The sequence below is a fragment of the Anabrus simplex genome, chromosome 2 (genome assembly GCF_040414725.1).
Source record: "Anabrus simplex isolate iqAnaSimp1 chromosome 2, ASM4041472v1, whole genome shotgun sequence".
In the NCBI taxonomy this organism is placed as follows: domain Eukaryota; kingdom Metazoa; phylum Arthropoda; class Insecta; order Orthoptera; family Tettigoniidae; genus Anabrus; species Anabrus simplex.
Window position 1 is genome coordinate 1,170,332,372 of NC_090266.1, and position 26,424 is coordinate 1,170,358,795.

General features: G+C 39.9%; 1 protein-coding gene across 1 annotated transcript in view; it reads right to left on the reverse strand.

Moving 5' to 3' along the window:
• The window catches only part of Khc (kinesin heavy chain), a 278,091-nt gene that overhangs the window by 36,930 nt on the left and 214,737 nt on the right, over positions 1-26,424 (reverse strand). The window contains exons 16-17 of the mRNA XM_067142133.2: positions 21,880-22,068; positions 8,783-8,918 (exon numbers count right to left, since the gene is read on the reverse strand). Coding sequence (XP_066998234.1) covers positions 8,783-8,918; positions 21,880-22,068 — 325 coding nt within the window. The remainder of the gene's footprint in view (positions 1-8,782; positions 8,919-21,879; positions 22,069-26,424) is intronic.

The window sequence follows — 26,424 nt, forward strand, 5'->3', positions numbered from 1 at the left end:
AACTGAAAGTTGTTATTCAACATGTCGAGTTTCCCCTTTTACTTCCTTTCTCTTTGCTCCCCACACCATAATATCTGCGAACAGCATTACCTTCAGCTCCCTGTCCCCATATTCTATGTCTCATTCACTATATTGCCCATAACCATTATGAATAATAATGGTGACAGCACACCTTTTGTCGTAGTCCAATTCCATTCCAATATCACTCTGTTGATCCCACATGTGTCTGGAGACACTGCTACAAATTATTTATTCATTTATGTTACTTAAACATATTCTATCATTCAGTAATTCTTTCTATTCCATTACTTTCAACACCTCTGCTCTGTGTATACTATTGGAAGCCATTGTAAGCTATTGTAAGGAATGCTATAACTACCTCTCTCCTGTATTCCCTATGTTTCCATTTACTGCCTCATACTGAAGATTGCATCTAATCTTCCATTTCAAAAGCCATATTGCTCTTCTCGTAACTGTCTTTCCACCATTCTTCTCATTCTCTTTTCTTTCAGTATTTTTGCTTCCCAAGATATGAGCGAGATTCCTCATTATTGGATATCATCTTGTTCTTAAATAAAGGAATTTTTACTACTTTACTCCAATGAAGATTTTTCTTTCCAGATACATCTAAATAGCCTGAACAACCATGCTGCTTTCATCAATTTCACACACAATCCAAATCTACTGCTTTTCCCAATTATCATTTGATAGCAGTTTCCACTTCTTTCATTATGATTTCACTCTCAGATTCCATCTCCTCACACTCCACCTCTACCATCTCATCTACACCCCTTCTCACATTCAGCAGTTCATCGAAGTATCTTTCTACCTTTTCCTTATCTTCACTGGTTGTGTTATCTGTTCTTTCCCTTTCACGTGTTTTATGTAGACTTGCATTTCTACTCCTCCTTACAAGTCCATATAGCATACTGTTACTGCTATACACATCCTCTTCCAACTCTCCTTTAAAACCTTCCCAGCTATTTTCTTTTCTTTTTCCCCTTGACTTACTACTTTCTTACACCTTTTCATCTTATGATACTTTCTTCTACTTTGTTTTTTTTTTTTTCAGAATTGTAATACTTTCTTATTATTTTTCACACCGGGCGAGTTGGACGTGTGGTTAGGATCGCACAGCTGTGAGCTTGCATCCGGGAGATAGTGCGTTCGAACCCCACTGTCGGCAGCCCTGAAGATGGTTTTCTGTGGTTTCCCATTTTCACACCAGGCAAATGCTGGGGCTGTACCTTAAGGCCATGGCCACTTCCTTCACACTCCTAGACATTTCCTATCCCATCGTCGCCATAAGACCTATCTAAGTCGGTGCGATGTAAAGCAAATTGTAACAATAACTTTTCACTACATCCTTTACTCTGTCATTCCACCATAGGGTCTCTCTACCTTTCACTCTCTCAGCTATTCTGCCATAAGTCCCATTCCACTTCTTCCACAACCTCCACCTCAGTTCTATGCATGTGTTTCAATTCATTTTGGATTTTTTTTCTTTTACTGATCTTTTAATATCCAATCTTATTTTCTTCTCACTTATTTCATCATTTTCACCATTTTTTCCCTACTTCCATTTTTGCTACCACCACTCTTAGGTCTCCATCAAAGGCTATTTCTAGCAAGGCTCTTGAATTTAACGACTATGATTTGCTCTTTCCACAAAGAAGTAAACAATTACTATCTTTGTCCTTCTGTTTTGGCATCCATATCTTGTGATATTTCTAGTGTTCTTCCTGAACCTTGTACTGCCCACTCAACCTATTTCTCACTCCCTATTTCTCACTCAAAAATCTGCCAATTCCTCTTTATTCCTTGAATGCAGTGGTGGGATAAGGCAGAATAGGAATGGAAGAAATATTCTGCCTCATCCCACCACTGCATTCAAGTCTCCAATGAGAGTCATTTCCATATAATTTATTTCTCTCTTCAGTGTCTCGAGGAATTTCTCCAGGAATAAATCCTTCACTCAATTCTTTGTCCTAAACTACATCTTTATTATTCCATCACTTATGCTGTCCTCGTTTTCTATATGCTCATCTAAGATCTTGTTGGTTATTATCCTCACTCCATCCTGTGGGGGTTTTCTTACCTGTTCCCCTATCGGGCGCGTCCCACATGGCGGATAGGGAGGCCCTCTGGACTTGTCTGGAGGGTCTGAGGGAAATAAAATACCCTCTTGCAGACCAAAAATACGTATTGCCAGAAAACGTCCTGAGACATTGTGATTGTTGCTAGCCCAAGTCAAGGCTTGGAAGTGGAGGCCTCTCCCACACCTCCTAGAGAGGCATCCATGGTTCCTCCACATGGGTGATACAATGGTTCAGTTGAAGTGGGGCTGGTGACTGAGGTGAAGGCTCACTGCGGGGTGCTGGAACCAACACATCACTTTGCTCTACGTAGCCTGGAAAGGGGCGATCCCAACCTAGGGGGAAAGTCATGGCTGTGAACTCAGTCATGATAATGCCAAGTGGCAACCACGTGAGTAGGCCTACTGAAGGGGGAACAAACCTGGCTAGGTTCGGACCAGGGGCGGACCGCTGGGTGGACTACTGAGGGGCGTGGTCTCTGCTAGAGAGCCTGAGTTGCGGGAGGACAATGTCTGGCTGTATGCCTCACCACAGTTGGTGAAAACGACGCTCAGGACCCTAGAAGAGGCAAAACCGTATGATTGATTGAAATATGGATGCTTATAAAAAACCAATTTCAAAAACTTCAACATCAAGGGAAGCCACGGAAGCTCCAGTAGAGCAGATCCAAGAGCAAGCCCAAAATGAAAAAATGGAGACAGAAGTCCCAATTGCATAGGCTGTTGCCGACTCAAAACAAGAAATGGCAACAGAAGCTTCAGTAGAGCAGACTGCTAACACAAGCAAACCAGGAAGGTCCATAGAGACTGAAGTGAAGATTTCTGCATCGAAAATCAACAGATTTCATATAGACAGACCACCTCGCAATAGTGCATATTACAAGGAAAGTAAGAGAGCAAGGAAGGAAGCCAAAACAGTGGCTGGAACTTGGATGGAGAAGAAGCCAAGGAACAGGGATCGGCGAAAGGCTATCCCACCGACAACGCCCAAAAAGCCAAGGTCGAGGGATAGTATGCCATCAAGTTCGGCTACAAAACCACCTGCCAAGAAACAGAAAGAAGAGACGGTCATGTCCTTTTCAGAAAGACTGACGTCAATCAAGGTAGCAATAATACCTAAAACCTTTCCAGACGGTAAACTGAAGGACGACGACTTGAAGGAACTTTCATCTGCTGATAGCGCAAATGAAACCGCTGTCGGACGGATGCCTTCCAGGCTTCCTTCAGTCTCCAAGGCTGGAAAGTGGAGCAATGGTTCTGATCTGTGCAAATCCAGAAAAACTATAAGCTGGCTGGAAGATACAGTGGCCAATTGCAACCCTTGGAAAGGGGAGAATTTGGAGGTGGCAGAAGCCAAGAAGGTGCTGAATACTACAAAGGTCATTACCAAGTTTCCTCCTCCATTTGACAAGATGAAGGTTGATGATGTGCTTGTAAGGATACATCAGCACGATACCAAACTTCCGATGAAAGAGTGGAGAGTGCTGAATGCAACAACTACCGATGACACAGGAAGGACAATTGTTTTGGCCCTTAATGAAAGAGATTTTGAAGATCTCAAGAAGAGAGGCCTTATGGCCAAGCTTGTCCGGCCCAGCCGTGTAGGGGGGCAACACATCCGCCTGACAACTGGCGGCCCCAGGTTCCATTCCTGGCCGGGTCAGGGGTTTTTAATTGTAAATTATTAATATCTCTGGCCTGGGGAGTGGGTCTTTGTGTCGTCTTTATCGTTCCCTTCCTCACATTCAACACTTTACACTTCTGCCATTTACATAATACATGCAGGTTTCTCACATATGATGCATGTAGGGGCAAAAGATCTTTATAGGTCGATGCCCCGAACAAATAGAATTTTTTTTTTTTTTTAATTTAAAAAAGGGGGCCAAGCTTGGACTTGGGCAGATCAAACTTCAAGTAATTAAGGGAAAAACAAAACCTAGTGTTGGCAAGGATGGTACTGAAAGTTCTATAGGCCAATCTACAACATAAAAAAATCAGCTGTTGCCAATTTCGTCAGAAAGTTCAAGTCCGAGGCTATCGACGTGGATCTCATACAAGAGCCATGGGTAGTTAAAGGCAGAGTAGCAGGACTGGCGGAATCTGGGGGTTCGCTAATGTACGATACTACATCGATATGCCTAGAACATGTTTACTTGTGACTAGAAAACTAAAATGTCTTCTGTTGCAGAAACATTGTTCAACGGACATAGTGGCGGCCAAGATAAAACTTGGAAATTGGGAAGGTCTCAGAGAAACAACAATAGGCTCTGCACAGCTCCCATATGACTCAACTAATCTGCCCCCATCAGAAGAAGTTGAGAACCTAATTTGCAACGCAAAGAGGAAAGGCGAACACCTAGTCCTTGGAGCAGATGCAAATTCACACCAAACGGTATGGGGCAGCACGAACTACAATGGAAGAGGAGAGTCTTTACTAGAGTTTATTATTGGAACTGAGTTGATGATACTAAACCTAGGAAACAAACCTGCATTTATAAATAAAAATTGTAAGGAGGTAATAGACATTACACTAAGCACTACGCATATTGCAAACTTTATTAAAGACTGGAAGGTGCTGGAGGAACCATCATTGGCAGACCACCAGCACATCCAATTTGCAATAGATGCGAGACTATGTGGGACTGAGATGTATAGAGACCCAAAAAGAACAAACTGGGATAGATACAAAGAAGTTCTAGGGAAGGCTGCACAAAAAATTCCAACTAATGTGAGAGGACAGAAAGAACTGTATGAGGAAGTGGAACTATTAGAAGAGGCCATTATAGACACATTCCATGAAAACTCGTCCATTCAAAGAAAAGAAAAACACCAAAAAAGTAAGGTGGTGGAACAACAAACAAGCCAAAATTAAAAAAAGAGGTTAGGATGTTGTGTAGAATATCATCTAGAAATGGTATGTGAGATGTATATCATAGGAAACTCGCCGAGTATAACCTATAGAATCTTTGAGACTGTTCTGCAAGAAAGTGGAATCGCACACTGAAACAGCAAGGCTCCAGAAGGTTCCGAAAGCAACCGATATAAATCAGGTGGGGACACTGGAGAAACCAGATGGGTCGTTTACTCGGGTGGGGAAGGACACGCTGGAGATGCTAATGGCGTGTCACTTTCCTGAGGCTGAGGAGATGACAGAAGAAGAAACTGTTGGAACATAGACCGGAGCTGGAAGAGCAGACTGGAACTGTGCCAACAGAATAATAAAACAACCATGTAAAATAGGCAATAGACATGTTTCGCCCGATAAAGGCTCCGGGGCCAGATGAGATACTTCCGATACTCCTACAGGAAGGATGGGAGATACTCATCAATGCCCTGACTGACCTCTTCAGAGCTAGTCTAGCTTTACGGTATGTGCCGAAATCATGATCAAGCTAAAGCAGAATTCATATCTAAGCCTGGAAGGGCAAACTATGCCCAAGCCAAAGCATACAGACCATTATGTTTAACCTCCTCCATGCTGAAAGCAATGTGGAAAATTCTGGATAAATATATCAAAAGAACGGTGCAGCTAAACTCAATGTTACATGAAAATCAGTTTGCATATAGACCTGGCAGATCCACTGAAGTAGCACTCCACCAGTTGGTTTGTAAACTAGAGGAAAGCCTAGAATATAAAGAAATTGCACTGGCAGCATTTCTAGATATAGAAGGAGCCTTCAGCAATACAACCTATGACTATGATCAAAGCATTGGAAAAGAGCAAGGCGAGTAAAACCGTCGTCAAATTTTTAAATCCATGTTAGACTGAAGGATGATAAAAGCAACCCTGTTCGAAGAAATGCTGATGATTAGGGCCACCCGAGGCTATGCTCAGGGAGGAGTTCTTTCGCCTCTGCTGTGGAACCTCGTGGTGAACAAAATCATAGCTATGCTCAACGAACAGGTTTTCTCTACACAAGGATGCGGAGGAGACCTAGCGATTGTGGTATGAGGTAAGGTGATGTGCGTTATCCAGGACCTCGTGCAAAGATCACTCAACCTTGTGGAGAACTGGTGTAAAGAAGAACAACCATCAGTCAACCCAAACAAGATAACTCTGGTCCCTTTTACAAGAAGGAGAAAATTAGAGGGAAAGACATCACTCAAGCTCTTTGTGCAAGATATATATATATATATATATATATATATGGAAGAACAGGCACTGCACCTAGGTGTAGTGTTAGATAAGAATCTAACCAGGAATCCACATATAGAAAGAAACATAACTCAGGCCAAGAACTTGCTGTATGCATGTAAAAGACCATCAATGGTAATGTGGATATACACAATGATCATTAGACTGTTGTGGCCTATGCTGCAATCATCTGGCGGCAGAAAGTAAGTCAAGGAAAAGTCAGTAGAAGATCGGATAGCCTACAGAGAATGGCATGCATAGCCATTACTGGGACTATGAGAACTACACCGACAGAAGCCTCCAATACTTTACTAGACCTCCCATCACTACGCAATTTCATAAAAGGACAGGCTAGAATGAGTTCATATAGATTGGCACAATCAGAGTGCTGGAATGCACAAAGACCCAATCTAGGACACTGTAAAATTAACAGAGTAATAACAGAAGAAGTTCTACACATGCCTTCTGATCATATGATACCAAAGTACAACTTTGAAAAACCATTTGAGACCCAGATTATAAAAAAAGAAGACTAGGACATCAGCAAATGGAATACTGAAAAAGATATAGTGTAGTGGACTGATGTCTAAAGACAGTGGATGGCACAGGAGGGGGGATCAACGGGGGAAGACCTGAGAGATCAATCCAGATGAGCCTGGGCAGACATACTACAGTCTTTTAAGCTGAAATGATAGCTATCACAACATGTCTTGAAGAAAATCTGAAAATGAACTATAGGAATAAGAACATTTTCATTTTTATGGACCGCGAAGCGGTCATTAAGGCACTAGAGGCAGTGCGGATAATATCCAGAATTGTCTGGTATTGCCACTCCTCCTGAAGCTCTCCAAGTATTGTACGCACACTTTTTAGTGATAGATTTTTGTACTCGGTTGAGGAGTATGAAGGGAGCACTGCCAGTTCCGGTAATACTGCCAACTGAATGGAAATTAAATCTGAATTGAATCGATAATATGATCGATCGATATGAATTTTCTAAACCTTTATTATCTTACGCCAACAACTGTGTCACACACACAATATATAATACTATATAACATTTCCCGATGCGAAACGTGTTCCTAGCATGAATTCTATAGTTTGGCTTTGCTGTGTAAACAACAGCACGAGTACTTAAAGTGTATGCCAGATGTCGCACAGCGTTGATAAGCGATTCTTAGTTTGTGTTTCAAAGGTTGCCAATACGAATCTCAAAGATAACCAAAGTCAACCGATTCAGCACTAGGATGTAAATCTATCGCTAAAAAGTGCGCAGATAATACAACATTGTCAAAATAAAATGGGTACCAGAGCATGCAGGTATAGAAGGAAATGAAAAGGCAGATAAACTGGCCAGAAAAGGGGTAGAAGGACATTTTGTAGGCCCAGAACCTGTAGGCAGGATTTCCTATGGACAAGCCTGACACTACACAGGAAAATGGGTACAAAAGAAACAACTGGAAAACTGGAAAAATACTCCATGAAGCAGGCTTGCAAAGGAACTGATAAAAGGACTAAACAAGAAGCATACTAAAGAAATGTTGAAACTCAGCAGAGAAAATCTAAGATGGGTAGTAGGACTGTTGACAGGACACTGCCATCTGAAAAAGTACCTACATAGAATTGGAGTATTAAGAGACAACATACATAGGAAATGCAATGAAGCAGAGGAATCAGCTGAACACATACTTTTCAAATGTGAGGTGCTGGGTAGAATCAGACTCTCCACTCTAGACTACCAGGTGAAGAGAGAGTAAAAATCCAAGAAGACCCAATAAGAACAACCTGCAGTTTTGTGAAGGGAGCAGGTATATCTAGGTGGGAATGAAGGAAAAACAGGGTAGCAAAAGATCTTAGAGGTCGACGCTAATTAGGAACTAATATTTAGAGACCTGAAGAAGAAGAAGAAGAAGAAGAAGAAGAAGAAGAAGAAGAAGAAGAAGAGGAAGAAGAGGAAGAATAAGAAGAAAAAGGAGAAAAAGAAAAAGAAGAACCTCACTCCATTCCTTGCCATGTGTCCTGCACTCCAGTAGAGAGTGTATCCCTTTAACTCCTTTTGTTTTCCTATTGCAATATATTCAATGTTGATCAGAATATAAAACAAATTTTAAAATACAATCATGCAAGTGTAAAAAAATTATAAAAAGTACTGAAGTAAATTAGCACTGGAAATATTGGGTCAGGACCTTGATAACAAAAAAGAAAAGGATTGAGTATGAGAAATATATAAATACACTACATATAAAAGTTGTTTTACTATACATATCTCTTATAAAATTTAAAATTTTGACTTGGGAGAAAGGATTACTATCATGCATTTAAGATTACTTTGAATGGAAAGCTTTCTCACGTTATGGGAATATTTCAAAAATTAAAACAAAAGTTAATAGGGGGATTTAAAAATAAACTAGTATTGAAAATAAGAAAAGTTTAGAAAGAAATTGAGAACAGCGCAGACGAGCACAAGAACAAATTAGTTTATACTGAAAATATAAATTGACTGCACATGACAAGTTAGAGAAGCAAACTAAGAAAACGTTGCAAGTGCCTACCTATTTGTGCACTAGGTCCCCTCCTGGCGAGGTTCTTCTGGCGCACAGCCTCCTTGATTCGGTCCACTTCATACTGGTAGCGCTTCCTATCCTTCATTGCACCTTCCTTGGCATCTCTCAATGCAGATTCCAAGGCCTGAAAATCATTAACCTTCTGTTAAAATTGGTTCTCACCTAAAACTTATTTTTATCCAATGTTACAACAAACAGAAGAACTAACTCTTTCCATTCTTTCTATTCTGGGTCTATACCACATATAGGTTGGCAGCTGTGGAAGAAAAGAGTGTCTACCACATCTAGAGGTCGGCACCGAGACGTTAAGCACATCAATATAATGAATATAATATCAATATTATCTTCTGTTGTAATTTCTTTTGACCATACTTGACTGAATAATTATATGTGTAGAAAAAAATGTTCTGAAATCTTGGATTGATACTCTTATTTAATAAGAAATGAATGTCGTCTTAACATTTATAGACCCATACATGGATTCGCACTTGTAGCGTAAAGAGTTTTGGAGTTACCGAAATGCAAATGGTTTTGATTCCAAGAAGAAATGTTGAGTTTATCAGTGCTGTAAAATAAGAATTTTAGTTCGTTAACATATAGTTGTTTGTGCAAGGATACACTTTCTGTCAAGCTAGTCTGAGGAATGATGTTTTTTTTTTTGAAAGTCTGTTTGCTTCATTCTTTCCCTACAGAATAAAAAAGAAATCGCAACCCCAAAAGTTAGTCTTTTCGCATGACAATCTGTCCCCTATTTGTGCATTAGATTGCAGTTTATTTATAGTATTTTTTTATTGGTTTGAAATATTTTCGTAAATTGCCACCGGCCCTCTGTGTCGGAATCAGTTAGTGCTGCTTTTTGTCATACGATAAAAGAACCCGTTGTGCATGGTATATATCTCGTTTGAAAGACACTGTCTCAACCTTTTATCGGAAGTATGTATAGAGTTGGTTTGTTTCATCATAAATGTTATTCCCCTCAAGTTCGTCCAGTTGTTTTGTGTCTCTCTGCAGCTGCATCAGACCGTGTGATGCGCCACATACAATGACCAGCTCCAGCCGTGGTTTGACTGATAGTAACGTGCTTGAAATATTGTGTAATTCAGACGAAAGGTTAGTCTGAAGTAGTAGTGATAGTATTAGCAGCAGTGAAAATGAAAGATCATATAGCTGTGATGGATGCAGAGATAAATTATGAGTGCGCCGAATAGGAGGAACCAGTACAGTATATATAGCTGTTGAAAAGATTCTTGAATGCAACAGTCCTAAATTGTGTAATAATATTTAGAAGAGTAACAGGGAAAAACATTGAACAGTTACCTTACCGGGTTGAGCTTTTGTAAGGTTTGTTTATGTAATTATTACAAGTGATGAAAATCATCTTTCTGTCCGTATTGAAAATTTCGCTAAGTATATATGAAAAAATTTTTAATTTCACTTCCACCTATTCAATACAATACAAGATATTGACATCCAACTTAAAACATTTTTCAGAAGTGAGACATGTTTCGCCTCATATTTTGAGGCATCTTCAGTCACTAATCAAAACCTTATTCTGTCAGATAACATTTGAAACATTCTATAGCTATTATACAAATGTTCATGAAACAACTAAAATTCAATTGTAATGATAAAAACATGTGTTGTTCACTTGATGAAAAAGACATCATAGGATGGTACAGTGGTACAGAAGATGGCTTGAAGCCTTAGTCAATATTAAATTTTAAATATAGTGGAAAGCATATAAAATCATTTCATTAAAAATATACAATGCATTCAAATGATATTAAAATAGTACGTTCTTAAGTGGTACATTCAAAAATGAAGGTGTCTTACAATTATGAGTGGCAGCTGATGGTTTAAAGCCGTAGTCAGAGTTTGATGCATAAGTAGAATAACACATAAATATGAGGTAAAAGAATATGAAAAGGATTACATTAATAAATATAAAAGATAAGGAAAAACATTTCAAAATGCTGGGCAAAAGTTGAAGACGCCAGCGTATATTTGCCCGTAATGTTTGAAGGTCAAACAGTTCAAAGGTTGTTTGTAGTTCAAAGGTTGTTTCTAGAATAGTTCAGCAAGATTGTGTAGACGTAAAGTTTAAAGTTGGCTTGAATTTATTTCGAGTCATCGGAGTAAGTTTGTAGAAAATGATGATAAGCAGTTATTCTCTACGTTGGTAAAATTTGACTTGAGGTTGAATGGCTGTTTTCATAACTGATTGACTATATATTTTGAAAGTGTTGAAATTGGAAATTTTATCTTATTGACGAATGGTGTGAAGGTTTGATGTGGCTGTTGAAATGAAGTTGTAGATTGGTTGGTTCTATGGCGTTGTTGGCCTGTTTGACTTCTTGTGTGAATCGTTGAACACTTTGAAAATATATCGTCAATCAGTTATGAAAACAACAGCCATTCAACCTCAAGTCAAATTTTACCAACGTAGAGAATAACTGCTTATCATCATTCTCCACAAACTTACTCCGATGACTCAAAATAAATTCAAGCCAACTTTAAACTTTATGTCTACACAATCTTGCTGAACTATTCTAGAAACAACCTTTGAACTATAAACAATCTTTGAACTGTTTGACCTTCAAACATTACGGGCAAATATATGCTGGCGTCTTCAACTTTTGCCCAGCATTTTGGAATGTTTTTCCTTATCTTTTATATTTATTAATGTAATCCTTTTCATATTCTTTTACCTCATATTTATGTGTTATTCTACTTATGCATCAAACTCTGACTACGGCTTTAAACCATCAGCTGCCACTCATAATTGTAAGACGCCTCCATTTTTGAATGTACCACTTAAGAACCTACTATTTTAATATCATTTGAATGCATTGTATATTTTTAATGAAATGATTTTATATGCTTTCCACTATATATTTAAAATTTAATATTGACTAAGGCTTCAAGCCATCTTCTGTACCACTGTACCATCCTATGACGTCTTTTTCATCAAGTGAACAACACATGTTCTTATCGTAATCTATAATCTTCATTTCCGTATTGACAATTGCACAATTAAAAATAGGAGAGGATTTCCACCAATCAATACTTATTTATTGCATACATTAAACTACAGGACCGGTTTCGACCTCATATTCAAGGTCATCTTCAGCTGAACCATATATACATATTAATATAATGAAGCTTTGATTAAGATTGTGGTGTTGAAGGAATGCCATATGATGATGATGATGTACATTTAGTTACATACAAATGGGGCACGTCTTAGCGTGAGCTGGCGTATATGTCATTCTGTGCAATATTGCAACTGTATGTCTAAAATGTTGAAGGTCTTAAAACTAGTGTATAAAACACGTCTTTTCCTAAACTAACTTATATATATGTACAAGATAAAAACAATACATAAAAACACTTCATGTACATGAACATTCGTTCTTGCTTGGTGGTCAATACATCGACTAACTTCCGTATTTAAGTCTTATTCACAGTTGTACACTTCAGCTGCTATTCTTAGAGTTTGTAAAATTGCATGGATAAAAGTTTTGTCTTCCTGTGCGTATGTGAGATAAAACACTTAAACACAATTTAAAAAGGGTGCCAAATGTATGGATGAAATTCAAGTAAAATATGTTAAGCTCTGCTGTGTGTGTTGCCCTTTTATAAGAACCAATTCATGTTTTCTTATTGGCGTCCGTAAATTTGGATGACATTGGTTTCAAAGTAGTGGCTCCTTTCCCATTTGTAGCTGTGCAATGATGTCAACTGCTGCGAGTGATCCGCCTTCAGGGCCTGCAGGTACACAATGGAACGTGGAAACTTCCTTCGCCCTCTCACAGGCAGGAGTCTGGTTAACTTCGGATCGTAAGTTTTATTTTCCTTCCTTACCGACGGCTAACCTGTCTTGTTTTCTTAAGGTCCCAACATCGACCCACGATTCGTTGAAATTACGCTGTCATGCGCGCCGTTCCCCGTTAAGTTTCTTACTAACACTGTTACTACTGTCTGGTGATGTGCAAATTAATCCTGGGCCGACAATGAATAATGAGTTCTCCGTGTACTGTCAAAATATCAGGTCCATAAAAAATAAGATTAGACTGTGAACTTCATGTTCAAGAATTACCTGCTTTCGACGTTATCGCCTTAAGTGAAACTTGGTTGACGGATTTTGTGTTAGACTCTAAAATCCCACTCTCAAAAGAGTTTTCGTTATTCAGGGCCGATCGTAGAAAAGGATCCCGGGGAGGGGGTGTTTTAATCGCTGTCAAATCTAAATGGCATGCGACCCTACGCTCCGACCTGATGAATGACTGTGAAGCTGTTTGGGTTGAAGTTACATTTCATAACATAAAATATCTTTTTGCATGTTTCTATAGACCACCTCGTTCTTATCTCAGCTATTCTGAAGCTTTTCTTTCCTCTGTGCTTAAAGCCGTTCATTCCAAAGATAACATTGTCATACTAGGAGACTTTAATCTGTCTGTCTCCTGGATTTCCCCTTCATTAGGTCAGCCTTCTAATAGCCTTGACAAATGGTATATGGACCACTATATTACTGGACTGAACTTCAAACAGCATGTCTTGGAAAACACCTGCGGAAATAGTCTTCTTGACTACCTGCTTTCCTATAACGAGCCCTCATCTGTTTCTGTGGGACGAAATATTTTTAAATCCAACCACAAGTCCTTTGAAGCAACTTTCACTCTCACCCCTCCCCGTGCTCCGAGATGTCATCGACCTGTCCTTAGGAGCTCTGTGCCTGTGTGGCGTAAAGTTGACTGGCAGACTGTGAATCGTACCCTGTCCCTGTTACCATGGCATTTGTTGCATGTGGGTGAAGTTCAAGATGCGGTGGACTTATTTTATGATTGGACGCTTGCTGTGATTCGGGACCTCGTTCCTACTCGTTCGATGTCCAGAAAATTCCCTCCATGGAAGAAGAGTGATACTAAAAGTGCTGAACTACAAAAATCGGTAGCCTGGAGAAAATGGAAGAATGCGCCTTCCAAGAGTAATTATAAAATATTCTCGGACCTTCGCAAACACCACAAGTACTTATTAAGGCGGGATTACTCTGACTATATTAACGGAGCCTGCATTGAAGTAAAACAACAGTAAAAGGTTCTGGTCACTTATAAATAACAGAAGAGACAATAAACGAATACCGGAAGTAGTAACCTGGGACCAGTCTGTAGCCAGTGGAGCAGATAGATCTGAATTATTTAATGAATATTTTACCTCTAATTTTGTTAAACCTGTGCAATATGCTGAGTTTCCTAAATTCAAACCTGTTACTTCCCATAGCCTCAGTAATATTTCTACCACTGATTCTGAAGTGTACTCCCTACTTTCGTCTTTGTCAGAAAATAAACCCACTGGTCCTGATGGTCTCAGTCCTATCTTCCTTAGGAATACAGCAGTAAGTCTTTCATACCCTATTAGTGTGATATTCAATCGGTGCTTCTCAGTCGGCTACTTTCCGAGCTCCTGGAAACTTGCGTATATCACACCAGTTCTTAAAGGTGGACAGAGGTCGGATATTGCAAATTATCGCCCGGTCTCTATATTACCTGCTTTATCAATCATTTGTGAAAGGATCATCCATCAGCATTTGCTTGCGTTTACAAATCCCTATATATCCCCTCAGCAGCATGGTTTCCTTCCTGGAAGCTCCTGCGTAACTAACTTGACTATCCTCCTCCATCATGCCACGTCTGCCATCCACGCGGGCTCTCAACTTGATGTATGCTATATCGACATCGCGAAGGCCTTTGATACCGTGGATCACACCCTTCTTGTGCACAAACTTTCTGAACGGTTTAACGTGCATGGGAGACTCCTAGCTCTAATTAATAGCTTTCTGAGCGAAAGACTACAGCGCGTTGTTCTTGATGGATGCAGTTCTCTCACCACCACCCTCTCTGGTGTCCCGCAGGGTAGTGTCCTTGGTCCACTTCTTTTTGCCCTGTTTATTGATGACCTTATCGATACTGTTTCCCACCATTCATGTGAAATACTGCTCTTTGCTGATGACTGTAAAATCTTCAAGCAGATCGATTCTCCTACAGATACAATCCAATTGCAAAATGCACTTGATTCACTATCAGGTTGGTGTACTACATGGCGTCTTAAACCTCATCCCTCCAAGTGTTCCACCATTTCGTTCACACTTCGTAAATCCCCCGTTCTACAAGAATATCACCTACTGAACCAACCGATTGCTCTTGTTGACAATAAAAAAGACTTAGGAGTGCATTTTGACAGTAAATTGTTGTTTGTCTCGCACATAAACAGGGTTACCTCACGTGCTATGTCACTCCTTGGTTTACTGTACAGTTTTATGATTTGTCCAAGAAATTTACGGAAAGACAGTGTGTTATGGTTTTATGGATGAACTATAATATTTTAAGATTTTATGTACCAAGATCTTTTTAAAATATGCGTCAGAACAAGCTTCTGCAAACCGCTGATACATGCTGTGTGACCAGCGAATATTTGATACATCGCTCTGATTTATATTATCAGATCGTTACAGTCTTCGACTGGGAATACAAGATGCATTCTGTATCCCAGTCGATCGATATAAATTTGTGTTGAAAGAGAGTGGCTCTTGGATAACCATTCACTTGTTCATTGCATCGATTTGTTCGATAATAACCTTTTCCATCCCGTATCAAAAATAGTTCTTTTGTTTTTCACCACGAATTACGAAGCATACGTCATGGTATATTTAAGGAAAAACATGTGAATTATGTTTGTCGCTTAATTTGCTTCATATTTGCCACGTATTGCGAAGGTTATGTAGTTGTGGAGTAACGCGACTTGTGTTTGTTGCTTATTTTGTCTTATGATTGTTGTTTATCGGTGATCATGAGTAAATCTACGAAGCAGCATTATCATCAGGCGTTTAGGGAAACCTATTCTTTGAGTTTTCCATGTGTACTGAAAACTAGAAAAGGTGACAAATTTGCCAGTGTGCTCTTGCAATATTAAGATTGCACATGGTAGCTTAAACAACCTGACTAATCACGCTGAGTGTGTTAACATCTTTGTAATTCGAAATCTAAACTAAATGGCGCGTACTGCAACACAGGACATTGTTACTTGTTTACAGAATAGTCCATTTTCTTTGTCGACAGATGGAAGCAATTATATCGATTCCAAGTTGTATCCCATAGTGGTTACTTTTAATGATGCTGCTGCTGCTGCTGATCGAGAAAGTATTATAAGTACTGTTTTATCGGTACCAGCATTGGAATGGGATTTGACAGGGTGCAACATAGGAAAGCTGCGATTGTCACAGTTGGAAATGAAGTGCCAATCAATAACTGTCAGGCGTTCTTTTCTGACAATGCTCCTGTTATGATTGGACAGAATAATGGAGTTCTAAGGGTACGTTTATGCTGCAGCTTCGCTGCTGGCTCATGGATGCTCGCCCTAGCACTTCGCTGCTGGCTATAGACTGGCTGCTCGCCATGGAGCTTTTACCCTGCAGCAGCCCCGCGCGCACGCTGCTGGCAGCTCTCAGCTGTAGTCGAAAATTCAAAACAGAGGAACTGATAGTTAAGGCGGTTTGTATTTTGCATAATTTGATTATAGATATAGAGGGCATGAACACTTAGACTACCGAGATCGATAGCGCAGTCGCTTAAGTGCGGCCAGTATCCAGTAATCGGGAGATAGTGGGTTCAAGCCCCACTGTCGGCAACCTTGAAGATGGTTTTTCGTGGTTTCCCATTTTCACACCAGGCAAATGCCGGGGCTGTATCTTAATTAAGGCCACGGCCGCTTCCTTCCAATTCCTAGGCCTTTCCTATCCCACCGTCGCCGTAAGCCATATCTGTGTCGGTGCGACGTAAAGCAAAAAAAAAAAAAAAACCCACCTCTTAGACTACGAAGACATACTTCCAAGAGCTACCCCGTCGAGGAAAAACAACACAGCTCCAGCTGAAGCTTCTGAAGTGCGGAATAAATTCAGAGATTTTTTTAACGAGTGAGTCTCAGTTCTGTTGGCGAGTGTATATTACAATAATTTGGTGTACTGAATGTGAAATAAAAAGTGTAAAATGCTTCGCCTAGATTTTTCAGTGCATTTCTACTGCGGGAGTTGATTGAAGAATGAAGCTACAAATGCTTCATTTCGTAATTTAATAGTGTACTTTTAAATAATGTAAAATAGGGGGTTATGGAGTATGTCATTTTGACTTTAGTTAGGTCTCCTTAACAAAATATGTGTACAGTTTGAAAAAATAACTGTCGAACTTTCCATGAAAAACGAGGTACTTCATATAAATCACCTGCTTGTAAAAATAGAGGTCCCCAAAATGGCAAGATTAAAAGAACAAAGTTGATGTAATCGTTCCGCATTCTTTTGCCACGTCATTCGATAGTTTGATGATGATGATGATGCTTGTTGTTTAAAGTGGGCTAACATGTAGGTCATCGGCCCCTGATGGTACGAGATGAGACGAAATGGATTAAAAGTTATAATTAATCCACTGACTAGGATTAGGAAAATGCTATTTGCTTTACATCGCACCGACACAGATATGTCTTACGGCGACGATGGGAGAGGAAAGGCCTAGGAATTGGAAGGAAGCGGCCGTGGCCTTAATTAAGGTACAGCCCCGGCATTTGCCTTGGTGTGAAAATGGGAAACCACGAAAAACCATCTTCAGGGCTGCCGACAGTGGGGCTCGAACCCACTATCTCCCGATTACTGGATACTGGCCTCACTTAAGCGACTGCAGCTATCGAACTCGGTAGATTAGAAAAATGATAATGATGAGGAAAATTATTAATTTAAAATAAGCAGTGGATCTAATTCGCAATGCACTGATATTGAAGTAAAATAATATATTTAATTCCAATTAAAAATACACAAAGGTAAACACATAGTTTTTTTGCTATTTGTTTTACGTCGCGCCGACACAGATAGGTCTTATGGCGGCGATGGGATAGAAGAGGCCTCTGAATAGGAAGGAAGCAGTCGTGGTCTTAATTAATGTACAACCCCAGCATTTTCCTGGTGTGAAAATGGGAAACCACGGAAAACCATCTTCAGGGCCGCCGACAGTAGGGTTCGAACCCACTGTCTCCAGGATGCAAGCTCACAGCTGCACGCCCCTAATCGCACGGCCAACTCGCCCGCTAGGGTAAAATAGTAGTTAACAATAAACCAATTAAAACACAAATAGTTACTTTACTTTTAAACACGATAAAACAAGCCACTCTTTCTCATAAATCGTAGGAAAAGGTCTACTGGCCGCTCGTCATCTCGTCACTCCTTTTATCTCATATGAAACTCGTGTGATGATCCGCATGCCGCTGGCTCCAAATCGCATTGCGTTCGAAGACAGGTTCAGATAGCAAGTGAGCAAGTGATCACTGAACGTGTGTATAGAGTGCGAAGAGAGGAAGGAGTGGGAGAGCGAGTGACCTTGAAAGAACCAATCACAGTCCAAGTTACAGGATTGCCAGCGATGGGCCAGGCTCGAAAATCAAACGTGTTTGAGACCATGGATGTGGCAAGGATAGCAGCCAGCAGCGCAGCTATGAGCCGGGCTCCAGGGTAAATGCACTGATTGCGATTCATTGGTTTGTTTCATCATCGCCTAACATCGAGCAGCGAGGCTTAGCGATGTGCCAGCAGCCAGGCTGCAGCATAAACGTACCCTAACAGTTTTGAAAGCAGCTCACCAGGATATTTTTGGTATTGGTTGCAGATGCCATCTAATTAACTTAGCTGTTGAAAAAGCTGCTGTAACTTTACCAGTTAGAATTGACGAGATTCTTGCTCATATTTTACATTATTTGGACAAGAGTGTCAAAAGAAAAGAACATCTTCAGAAATTTCAAAGTATGCATGGAAAAGAAACAAAAGTTGTTGAAGCATGGGTGCACAAGATACGTTATCCCTAGCCAGGTGTTCAGACAGATGATTAGATCAGTGGGATTCACTTATAGTAGAGTCCCGCTCATCCGACCTTCGCTTATCCGACATTCCGTGTTATCTGACACTGGTGGACTTAATTTGAACTTTTGGTGGAGACTAAATTCAGGGACACCCGGTGTGAGGGTGCGACCGTGGGACAAGCACTGGCCTGACCGCTGGCGGTAGGACCGGTTTTTCTCTCAAGGACAGGTGCAGCGAGTCTTCAGCCATTGTTCAATGTAGTATTGGTTGGGTGCGGATGTTAGTTTTCATATCCTCTGTGAGTATGGCGAGCAAACGGAAGAAAGTGATTGTTTCTATGGAAGACAAGTTGAGTGCATTGAAAAGACTGGACAAAGGGGAAACTCTTCAAAAGTGGCTTCAGATTATGGTGTTGGACATGTTACAGTGGGAGACTGAAAAAGAGGGAATAAATTGAAAAGTGGTGCCCTACCAGAGCAGTAAGTTATGCACTGAAAATTAGAAAAGCAATGAAAAAATGTGAGTACGAAAAAGTAAGTGAAGCGTTTCTTTGGTTCACTCAACACTGGGAAAAGGGCCTGCCAATATCTGGCCCCATTCTGCAAGAAAAGGCGGTGTATTTCCAGAAGGAGTTTAATGAAGGGGACCCTAATTTTACTGCCAGTGAGGGGTGGCTTGATCGGAAGAAACGGTATGGCATTCGGCAGCTTAATATCCGTGGAGAAAAACTGTCAGCTAAATCCGATGAGGTTGTGAAATTTAAAAAGAAATTTCAAGAAATAGTCTTGCTGGAGGATTAACCGGTGATCAGATTTTTAATTGTGATGAGACTGGGCTAAATTTCAAGATGCTGCCATTAAAAACTCTCGGAGCCCAAGCCGAGATGTCTGCACCGGGCTACAAGCGTAGTAAGAAAGAGTTACTGTTCTTGCCTGTAGTAATGTTACTGGGAACTTAAAAGCAAAATTGCTTATGATCGGTAAAGCAAAGAAGCCTAGGGCTTTTAAAAACATGTCTGTTAATGCTCTTCCAGTCCATTACACAAATCAGAAGGCTGCCTGGACGTCTGCTGACATCTTTAAAGACTTTTTTTTTTATTATTTTTATACAGTTTGTTCCAGATGTAGAAAAATTTCTTGCTTTGAACCATCTCCCCAGAAAAGTGCTTCTACTAGACAATGCTCCATCACATCCGAATGAAGAGCAACTTAGAAGTGGTGACATCAACGTCATGTTCCTCCCTACTAACGTAACGTCATTATGTCAGCCAATGGACCAAGTGTGCTGGTAACATTGAAGAGGAAATATCGGCGGAAACTCCTTTCATCCCTGATAGAGGAAATGGACAATGGCAACGACATGATAGAAAAGTTAAAACGAATCAACATGAAAGACGTGGCATACTGGATAGCACAGTCTTGGAAAGAAGCTGAAACAACAACATTAGCAAAGTCTTGGAACAAGTTGTTGAGCGAGGTTGAACATCGAGAGGAGGTGGTACAAGAAGACATGGAAAATATTGTGCCCCTACTGAATTGCATTCCTGGCTGTGAGGATGCTACGACTGAAGATGTAAGTGGTGTGCAAAAGATCAACTGTTTAAACTAACTGACCCTGATATTGATTTTGTAAATGCTAATGGGAATGAGGATGATGATGAAGAACAAGGCATTGCAGAACACGAGGAGAAAACGATGACTCACAGTGAAGGATTAAGTGCATTGGAAATGGCATTAACCTACGTTGAGCAACAGCCGGAAGCAAGCGCAGCGGAGGTGCTGATTTTTCGTCGATGGCGGGATCTCGCAGCAAGAAAACGTGGATCAGCAGGCAAGCAGACATTGTTCACAAGTTTCTTTTCGTAAGACATTTGGAATGCTTTCATTCAATACTGCATGTACTGTACAATTGAATTGATAATTCAATAAACAGAGTACCGTAAAACATGCCATTGTTTTAGTACTAGAGTACAGCCTTCCTGTTTGTTTAAGTTGAATTTCAAAGTTGTTCTGTATTATCAGATATTTTCGGTGATCCGACATATTCCAGGTCCCGTTTAGGTCGGATAATCGAGACTCTACTGTATTTAATTTTAAGGATGACGAGGTAGTGTGCGCTCCAAATATTTCTGCAAATTTATCTTTTACTATTCCCAAAGGACAAACTGTCTGCCAACTTTCTGCCAAAAGAATGGCATGTCCTTCCGAATGCGACTCACCTGTTCTCATAAACTTGAATCCTACTACATCTCTTGAAGAAAAGCTGTTTTATGTTCCTTTCCTCTGATCAAAACAAGGCATTTTGTACTTTTTTACATGTGACTAACCCATCATTTGATAATATCAATACAGTCCTTCAGAGTGCTGCTTCACATATCCATGTGCTGTTTATATTAAAGATGGATCTATTGAAACAGGTATTCACCAAATTTGTTAAGCCAAGCAGAGTTAAACGGTCAGCATGCTTGATGTCCAGTATCACCCAATCCAGTATCAGAAAGATGAAGAATTGGTAATTGGCATTCAAACCTCAAACTTTGTTAAGGCACTACACAATAAAGACAAATCTCTGTTTATCTCGTCAGAAATTATTTCTGTTCAGCCTGTGACTACATGATTAACAAGTTCAGTTTTAAGAGCGATGTGCTAAAACATGCACAGGCTGCTAAACTTTATGCCACTGAAGAAGCAGTTTTCTTCTGTTAATTTCTTTCTGGAGAAATTTCCTGTTATTTTGTGTAAAAGAGAAAATAAAACAAGAGATGACACTGTGAATGAACTCCAAAGCCAGTTTGCGGCTCTTCAGATACCAGGTGTATGCAAAAGTCTTTTCCGGTTTCACTAAGAGACGGCATCAGCGAACAGTACGCAGCATATGAATGCGACACATACGTCAAGTTTGTTAGTCTGACATTAACCTACCAACACACACAAATTGAATCCGCTAAATGCTAGCATCTGTTGTATCGTTCAGTGATCATGTCTACGTTTGTGCCTGAAAAATAACTGCAATGCCAATGCAATTTTCAAATTTTACATCTAGTTTTACTGGAATTCTATGTATCACTTAATGCATGAATGAGGAATAAAGACTTACTCTTGTACTTTGTACTCCTTGGCCAAAGAATTTGACAATATAACACAGTAAAACATAATAGAATAATAAATTGCGAAACTATAGTGAATTTACGTACCTTCACCCGATCCATCGTAGCCCGCAACCTCTTTTCTAATTTTGGCAGCTCACAGCGCAGGTCAGCATTGTCTCTCACTAGCTGCTTGTGCACTTTGGTCAGCTGATCCAAGTTGTTCTCAAGGAAGCTGATTTTCTGTTTCTGGGCAAGCGATCCGCCATCATCTTCACTGTCTTCGGCATTTGCAGACTGGAAATGGAAAGAAAAAAACATGACTGTAATACTATAAAAAACAATCATATCCCTCAGCAACGATAGTGGTAGTTGCAGTGTGTCATGTATGATTTTGACTACACAGTGGAACCTCTTCTCAGTTTTTGGAGAGACCCTGGGGAAAAACATAACACAGGAAAATGGAAAATCCAGGAACAAACTAAACCCATGAACAATTTACTAAACAATACAATAATGAAACAGGTATAATTATAATCTTACAAACTCTCCCAAACCAAACCACAGCCCTAACGTACCTTGGTCTACAAAGTGACCACTACACATCCTGAAGGCCTGCAGATTAAGAGGTGAAGCATGGTCAGTGTAACTAATCCTTTCTGCTGTTATCCCTGGCTCTTTAGACGAGGGTCACCATCTCACTGTTACACAGCTCCTCAATCGATTGTAATCATGTAGGCCAAGTGAACTTAGAGCCAGCCCTCATATCCAGGCAGAAATTCCTGACCTGGCAAGGAATGAAAACTGGGGCCTCCAGACGAGACAAGCAAGCTAGACTGAGGGGCGGCTTCAAACATTAATTACACAAGTTAAAAATCTTTATACTTTACATTCAGTTTTACCGGGTAAACTTAGTTTCCTGGGAAAACTTCTTTCGAGTCTGAAACTTATCAGCCAAGCTCGCTGAAAAATTTCTACCATAAACTGGGGTTACTTCATAACAGTTCTGATGATTTCTTCAATACAATCAGAATAATATCACTATGTATTAAAGTTTTCCTATATATTCATATGCATCCATCCTTCATTCATGTTTTGAGAAAATTTTTGATGTATATTTGCATTTAATCACTCAATATTTCAAGAAGAACTTGTCACAGTGTTACCCCATTAGGTGGGGTTACTTTGTGATGCCATCTTTTTACCATTGCATTTCCACATTTGATGCAGATGTTACAAAGTTACCCCCCATTAAGTGGTTGCTGATGACTTCTACTAAATATAAGACTAGAATTTCTTTCATAACCATGATAACACAACATACAGTATATTTTTTTAAATCCTAGAATATAAACAGTTGAAATATTTGCATCATTCAAGAGAACAGTTTACAAACTGTTTACTTTGCACTGTGTTCTGCAAGTTCTGGAATATCATAGATTTCAAGTTCTCCGCTTTGTATAGTTGGATTAATTTTACACCATGTTTTGTCATCTGGGTACTAGATTTCATCCTCGACATCCAGCCACTTCTCAGTGCTCTCCGTTGCACTGACAACTGCACATCGCTTGTATACTTCGTTACAATTCCTGGATAGTACTTGCCTTCGAACATTATGATTACGTGTGTGCCAACTGTCTTATCTCCAGATTGCAAGGTACGATTTTCATGAACAGGAAGTTCTTCAGAGTCAGAATTAGATTCTCCATGCAATGAACTGTCTTTTGATTCAGTACAGATATCATCAGTCACTTTTAAGTGAATCCTCAATCAGGGTGTCTTCACAGTTCTTGAGCAACAGTTCTCAGTGCAACAACAGCTAGGCATCTCATCTGAAACTGTCATACCTCTTTCGGATGGCATATCCGCGAGTCTTCCCTTTCTTCGGCCATTAGTTCATACCACACCTCTTGTGATTCAGGTGCTCAATGGAACTAACTTACAGCTCGTTTCACACCATCACCTTCTACATCCAGTGTCCTATTGTACAGGTGCTTCAGCACTTCTACCCAGTTCAGAGGGCAAATACCACACATTTCCTGAATCCATAATGTAGATTATTAGATTTTCATCTAGTTCTCCATTAGATCTTAATGGGATATTTTTGCTTCGGTACAGTGGAGCGTCGTTTTCCGACTCCAGATTTTTTTTTTTAATTTTTTTTAAAAATGCAATTTTAGAATTTTTGTGACAGCCATTGTTGTCACAAAGTTACCCCTTACACTTCTCGTTTTTATTTTACTTTTGTATTGGGGTACACCTTCTCTGTCCCGTTGAACTGCACACCACCTAGAAGGCCATCTGTGCTATGAATCTTGACATAATGTAATACAAGATACTTGAACCTTCAACCATCAGATTCTCTACCATCGGCCTATGTGCCCCGTCTGGTGGGATTAAGGACAATTAATTCTTGAGGAAATTTCAATTTCCAAAGTTTGTTAACCTTAGTTTTTGTGGACTTTTTTTTTATGTGTCAAAGTTGTCAACACTCCTACAGATTCCTTCTTCCTTAGTTATTAACCAATAAGGAATTTTTGGAATATGTGCTCTAGCCAATTAAAATTAGGGGTGTGTACAGGCATCTATCCTATATGTGAAGAGTTCTGGGAACTTCCCCTTGGAAATACTATAAAAGCTAGGCGTTTTTAGGGTCGTTTTGTCGTCTTCATTGCTCCGGTCTAGTGAGTGCGGCGTTATTGGGAGGCAAGTGCTGCCTGCCGTCATTCGGAAGGCCCAACTACTTAAGGTAATGGCAGTAATTTTTTAACATATGATAGCTCCAGGCAGATAACTTACGGGGCAAGGCTTCAAACTTATTTTATTAATGTAAAGTTCTAAATTCATAGTATAAATGTAAGTTTTCGGCAAATCTGAGAACTCTGTTCAAATCCCTGCTGGGAAACGTGTAAATTAAGGGAACAATGAGTGTTCACCCTCTGTTGATTCCCAATGAACTTGGTATGCGATGACAAATTTTTTTAACCCCTAAATTCTTCACACTCATTCGGCATTTAATATTTCTCATTTAGTCACTCCTCTGCAGTATAGGCTCAGCCTCTGCAACTACGGGACACAAGCCCATTTAGGGTTTTAAGAATTTTTCCTAAAAGGAGTGTGTTTCACCCTGGCGCCTTCTTACACCTCTGTTCCACAATATTTCCGAATCAATTTTAGCAATAACTAAAAGAAAGCTCAAAGCGACATGAGAATTGTGCATGTTTATCAGGAAGCATGAAGTTAAGATTTCCCCAAAACTCTATGTATTTCAAAAAGTTTCACAAAACAACACGCTCAGTACAATAATGCAAAAGGCTCTCTGTTGCCAACAATTCAACACTTAAGTTGTCATTGTATGCACAGGTAGCAGCATTATTGGAGAGTGAAAACATGTGCTATTCATTGTCCGACGATCTACGCATATCCTTGTGAAATAGGAAATAAATATTTGGTGCGCACCTGTCACAAAGTAACACATACAGTCACAAAGTAACTCCCATTTACAGTAATAAATAACGCCAAGCCAAACAACAATATATCACAAGTACTTTTTCTCTATCTAACAAAATAAAGAACATATGATAAAAAAGTGTCTAATATCATGGCAAATTCCCTTCTTTCATCTTCCATTGTCATTTGGTCACTGGTATACTGTTTGTAGTAAGTGTCTGGAAGTCTTGTACCACATAAGTTAGGTGCAAATCTACTTTTAAAAGTTCTCAGATGAGTCATATTCAATTCTGCCAGTCACTAATCACAAGAAAATTGTAAAGAGGAAAAAAAAAACCATCAAAACTCTACAAATTTGGTTTATTCATGACCTAGAGCTCAGCTGGAAAGCATGTTGAGACACTTGCTGCAGAAGCCAGTACGAGTGGGAAATGAGCAAACTTCTTCAAAGTTATGCTGCGCATATAAAACAACTGCAGTTTTTGTAAGGACACTTTAGTATAAAAACATAAACGTAAAAATATCCATCTTATATTGGGATAAGAACGATAATAGGCAATCCCAAGACCTACCATGGCTATACATTTATGTATAGTGCAACATCTGTTGTGGTCTCAACAACATAATCGCATCCAATTGTATTAAAATATTAGATTCACATTACGAAGGAGCAATTTTTATTCCTGTCTGAAAGCCCAGTGAATAAATAGTGCCCTGAGAGAAGTGCCAGAAACCTGTTCGGCGAAACAATCGAAAGAATCAAAAATTAACATCTAACCATGGACATAATGTGGACGATCCGGCTTCATGGCTAAATGGTTAGCGTGCTGGTCTTTGGTTACAGGGGTCCTGGGTTCAACTCCCGGGAGGGTCTAACTTTTTAACCATAATTGGTTCATTTCGCTGGCACGGGGGCTGGGTGTATATGTTGTCTCCATCATTTCATCCTCATCACGACGCGCAGGTCGCCTACGGACGTCAAATCAAAAGACCTGCATCTGGCGAGCCAAACTTTTCCTCGGACACTCCCGGCACTAAAAGCCGTACGCCATTTCATTTCATGTGGACAACTAGCAAGTAAGAACATTTGATACAACTCATCCACATAGAGACGTCTGAATGTGTTCCGTTTCCTTCCAAATGTCGCAGCCACACTCTGCTTTTTGATTTCCGAGGTTTCTCAAAATAACGCCAGCTGAATGC